The sequence below is a fragment of the Ictidomys tridecemlineatus genome, chromosome 4 (assembly GCF_052094955.1).
Source record: "Ictidomys tridecemlineatus isolate mIctTri1 chromosome 4, mIctTri1.hap1, whole genome shotgun sequence".
Lineage (NCBI taxonomy): Eukaryota > Metazoa > Chordata > Mammalia > Rodentia > Sciuridae > Ictidomys > Ictidomys tridecemlineatus.
The window spans coordinates 58,432,709-58,438,346 of record NC_135480.1 but is presented as its reverse complement, the minus strand read 5'-3'; the positions used below and the strand labels follow the sequence as shown (position 1 = coordinate 58,438,346).

Here is a 5,638-nt window from a genome sequence, read left to right as displayed (position 1 = left end):
TTAAAATTAGTCTATCAATATTGTTGAAAAAGTGTTATGGATCATATTGGTGTGTGTCATATTCTTTGTTGAAGTAACAAAAAAAATGGCATCTGCATCATGCCACTGTGTTGAGGAGTGAAAACAAGTCTAGCATAGGTGCTTGGCATGTAGTAGATATTTAGTGATTTCATTTCTATTCATTTACATTATATTGAGACTATTCAGCTGGAGGCACAGCCATAAACCTGTGATGAACTAATGGAAGAGACATTTTACCCAGGAAAGCAAGTGAAGGAAAAATTATTACCATGTCCTCAAGGTGATACCAGAAGAAAAGTGTCAGCTCTGGCTGCAGGGAGCTCTAAGTCCAGGTATAGAGGCAAATCCTTGCACAAAGAGCTGTCCTGGTCCAGGGCCAGTCATGACGTGGCACAGAGGAATTCAGAAGAGAAAGATCAGATGTGTGGCACTCTGAGTGAGATTAGAAGAGAAAGAGGGACAGGACAATGGTTCAGGAAGAAGGCAGCAGAGAGGATACAGGGAGTTCGTGATAGCCTGGTAAGACTAGAATTCTAGGAAAACTCAAAAGAGACATGGCAGTCCTCTAGGAATGATTTGGTATTGAAGCACATGATGACCCAGCGTCAATCATTTGTTATTGAAGTCTGAAGCAATATGAGACTGGTAATTATTTAGAAAAGGCAAGGTTTCCCATGGTGATGTTTTTCTGACCACCACAAACCATCTTCCTGTCATCCTTCCCTACAGAGGCATAGCATGTTGATATGAGAATACTTAGTAGAAATTCACCTTTTGAGAATAGACAGAGGTCACCATTCCTATAGCATGTGCCAGTGACTCAGCCTGTTGTGCGTGAGCTGGCCCTGCCAGGGCCTTAAGCATCCAACCCTTCTTCTGCTTCTTTCAGCAGGGCAGAAATGCCACAACCGTCCTTAGAGGCTCAGCTCTTAGAACTCCCAGGTTACTCTCAGTTGCCTGCCTATCTATCTATCTCTCTGTCTCACATTTTACTTCAAACATAATATGTATGTGTAAAAGAAAAAAACAGAAAGAAGATAAAAAGAAAGTATATCTTGCCAAATCTGACAATAATAATTTAATAATAAAATTTGTACTAATCCTTCCAAATATAATTTCTACAAAAATGCATCAACATTTAACAATAAATTGTATGTTGGTATTTTTAACCTGCTTCCAGAACAAACTCTCTCCATCTATAAATATTATTTGATTGTATTAACAATGATGATTGACAACAAATACATGAAAAAATGTTCAAAATCTCTAGCAATTAGAGAGATGCAAATCAAAATTACTCTAAGATTTCATCTTACTCCAGTCAGATTGGCAGCTATTAAGAATACAAACAACAACAAGTGTTGGCGAGGATGTGGGGGGAAAAGGCACACTCATACATTGCTGGTGGGACTGCAAATTGGTGCAGCCAATATGGAAAGTAGTATGAAGATTCCTTAGAAAACTGGGAATGGAACCACCATTTGACTCAGCTATCCCACTCCTCGGTTTATACCCAAAGGACTTAAAAACAGCATACTATAGTGATGCAGCCACATCAATGTTCATAGCAGCACAATTCACAATAGCTAAATTGTGGAACCAACCTAGATGCCCTTCAGTAGATGAATGGATAAAGAAAATGTGGTATATATACACAATGGAATATTACTCAGCAATAAAATAGAATAAAATCATGGAATTTTCAGGTAAATGGATGGAGTTGGAGAATCTAATGGTAAGTGAAGTAAGCCAATCCCCCAAATATAAATTCAAAATATTTTCTCTGATATGAAGATGCTGATTCATAATGGGAATGGAGGGGGCAGTGTGGGAGGAATAGACAAACTTTAGATAGGGCAAAGGTGAGGGAAGGGAAGGGAGGGGGCATAGGATAGGAAAAATGATAGAATGAGACAGACATCATTACCTTAAATGTATATATGTAAATACTAATGGTGGGACTCTACTTTATGTACAACCAGAGACATGAAAAATTGTGCTATATTTGTGTAATATGATTAGAATTGCATTCTGCTGTCATATATAAAAATAGAAAAAATAAAATAAAGAAATAATGGTGATTGACAGGCAAAGATTGAATACATCAAAGTCTAATTAGGGTTGTCAAGATTTAATGTGCATATACATATAAAAGAATAGAAGAAATAGCTCATTTCTTGTTCAAGTTCTATAATATTGATTACTGATTTATTTAAAAATCAGGTATATAAAGATGCTTAATCATATGAATAAATTGCGAGATAAGGTGATGCACACCTGTAATCTCAAAGCCCAGGAGGCTGAGGCAAGACAATCCCAGGTTCAAAGCCACTCTCAGTGATTTACCAAAGCTACAAGCAACTTGGTGAAACTCTATCTCAAAATTTAAAAAAATAAAAATGTCTGGGGATATGGCTTCATGGTTAAAAACCCTGGATTTAATCCCTCAGACCAAAAAAAAAAATTGTTGTTCTCTTATTTTAACCAGAAATTATATGGTATTGAACATTAAGAAAATCTACAAAAAATAAAATGATTTTAAGCTAAAATGTATCATTTTTCACTTCATGTGTTTAAAAATTTATAGATGATTCCAACTTTATTATCACACTTCTTACTTGATAAGTTTCATATTGCAACATTTCAGAAAATAATTTTTTATTCTAAAATATATGTGCATCATCATTCTTTTTTCCATGTTGTTTCAATGACTTCACAACTTCTACTCTTTATACCTATATTGTCATTAGTGTGTTTAGTATATAGTATTTTTTGCTGATATATTTTTTTCCATGTAACTTATCAGGCCTATATTTACAAGGTTGTATAGCTTTCCAATATTATTTATCATTTAATATACTACAAGTTGTAAAATTTCTTAAAATTTTCTTGGGAGAATAAGGAAAGGATCTTGTATTATAATTTTTTAGATGTAAGAGGCAGAATAATTGTTTTATAATTAATTATTTCTTCCTCAATCATCATTTAATTCTTCATATGTTTACATTTTATTAATTTTCCCAAAATATCAATTTAGTCAAGATTTAAATTATTCATAGATCTTTCCTCCATAATTTACAAATACCTCCACACTGTTAATATGTGTGATGTTTTAGTTTCATTTGATTTCATCTTCCAGATGTTCATCAGTTTTACAACCTTGTTAAAAAATTAGGGGTTTTTTTAATTGTTTTCTCTTTTCCTTTCATATTAATTTGTAACTTTAAGTATTTTCAATCATTTTCAAAGTGTTTATTTTTTCATAGTGTCTTAAATTGAATATTTATTTATTTTATTTTATCTTTTTTGTCATAAAGTTATACCTCCATAGTCTTATAAGACCATGAATTTTGGGAAAACATATTGGATTTTACACAATGTACTATAGTAATTCTACCGTATTATTTTCTTGTTGCTGAATACACAAAGACATACAATTTAAATCATAATATAACCTTTGCCAAATTTTAATATTATTTAAAATCTTGATCATTTAATACAATTTATTTGCAATTACATTTACTTCACGTAAATAGTGTATGGTATATTAAATAAATAAATAAATAAATAAATACTGGCATACATCTTAATTCTATGTGTGTCATCTTATAACATCTCTTAAACATAATCTTTAATTTTGAAAACCCTTTTGTCACGACCCCCTTGCCCGCAAGGAAGACGCGACTCAGGAATCTTCTTTCAGCAGTTTATTCAGGCCCTTGATATTCTTCTAATAATTCTTCTAATCATTTTCGGATGCCCCTCCCAGCCTTAATAAAGCACCGCGAACCCCAATGCGAAGCTGCCACGTGGACCCTTCTCACAGGGTGCTAGAAAACGACACGCCAACTTTCTCTGATAAGGAGTTGACAATACGCCAACTCTCTCTGATATGGAGTTGTCCTTCACAGACCACAGCGGAGCCAGCGCCATCATGTAATGGCGACCACAGTCCGCAGGAACGGCTCACCACACCCTTTCTGCATTACAAATTGTTTCCAAACTGACACTAATTTCCTGTGTTAAAAGAAGTAAGCTGAACAAAATTTTTTAATAAATTATGGCCCACTTTACCATGACATGCTTTTGGCTTACTTATGAATGACTGCCAGGCTGTCATCAAACATCTCATGACAGGAATCCCAACAGTAACATACATGACAGAGGCATATTTAAAATTCCTTATCAAAGCAAGTTTTGTAAGCTCAATTTGTGGATATAAGGGGACCTTATCCTCAGGACCTGGATTTTCAGCATGTCTCTTGCTCAAAACTTCCTTCTCCGAAGAATTTTGCAAAGCCTTCGCCGAATCTCTTTGGTTTTAATGGAATAGATGACAGGGTTGAGCATGGGAGGCACAAATAGATAAATAAGGGACATGAGTGTGTGTACATAGGGTGGGGCATGCCTCCCATAGCGAGCAGCCATGGACACGCCAACCTTGGGCACATAGAAGATGAGCACAGCACACATGTGTGACACACACGTGTTGAGTGTCTTCAATCGTTCCTCCCTGGAGGCAATGGCAAGCACAGAACGCAGTATGAGCACATAGGAGATGAACACTAGTGCAGAATCCAGGCCAAAGGTAGAGATGACAATAAATAGACCAAAGATATTACTGATGGTAACGTCACCACAGGGCAGGTGGATCAGATCTGGATGCAGGCAGTAGGCATGGGAGAGCACATTGGCCTTGCAAAAGGGCAGCCTCAACAGAAGAAAAGGCAGAGGGAAAATCATGCAGAAACTTCGGATAATAGCAGACATGCCCATCTGCACCACACGGGCATCAGTGAGCACTGTAGCATAGCGCAGGGGGTGACAGATGGCCACATAGCGGTCAAAGCTCATGACCAGCAGGATCCCAGACTCGATGAAAGAGAAAAAATGAATAAAGAACATTTGGGCCATGCAGGAATTGAAACTGATTTCTCTTATGTGGAAGCAAAATGTGGCCAGTACTGTGGGCAGCGTGGAGAAAGACACACCCAGATCATTAACCGAGAGCAGGGACAGGAAATAGTACATAGGCTGATGCAAGCTCTGCTCCTCCTTGATAATGAAAAGGATCAGGCTATTGCCCACGATTGAGACAGTGTAGAGGAGTCCAAGGAGCAAAATCATCCAGTGCTGGGAGGCCTCCAGCCCTGGGAGCCCTGTCAAGATGAAAGGAGGCAACCCTGAGCTGTTGTGGGTGTCTCCTCCCATGCTGCACTGCTGCCTAGATGGTAGGGCCCCTGGCCCACAAAGAAGACAAACATACAGTTTATATTCCTTTATACCTGTGTCTAGCACCCTTCCTCACATTAAAACTATAAATCTCTGTTCAATTCATGGGTAACATTTTTTCAAAACAAGAGACAAAACTCTCCTTGTCACTACTTCCTCAATTCTTATGCCCATTCCAGAGTAAACCACTTACTCATTAGACCACAACTTTTGCCTCTTCCCAATCTTTTTTTATGGTCTTGAGCCTCCACTATCTCTCTATGATTCCCAGTTCCCTAACTCCGTAGTTACTAATTTCCTCCATCCGCTCATCCAGATGAAAGATAAATGCCCCCCAAAATGGATATCCTTGGAGTTGTTCATCAAGATCTGCTGGACTTCCATG

At 37.2% G+C, this 5,638-nt stretch overlaps 1 protein-coding gene across 1 annotated transcript; it reads right to left on the bottom strand.

The window, feature by feature from the left end:
* Positions 1–4,287: 4,287 nt before the first annotated feature.
* LOC101970331 (olfactory receptor 51I2) lies at positions 4,288–5,232 on the bottom strand. Its single transcript, XM_078045103.1, has one exon. The coding sequence runs from the start codon at positions 5,230–5,232 to the stop codon at positions 4,288–4,290; it is 945 nt and encodes a 314-aa protein (XP_077901229.1).
* Positions 5,233–5,638: the final 406 nt, after the last annotated feature.

Excerpts from the sequence above, each read along its gene's own strand:
- LOC101970331 (XM_078045103.1), bottom strand. The coding sequence starts at position 5,232 with ATGGGAGGAGACACCCACAACAGCTCAGGGTTGCCTCCTTTCATCTTG.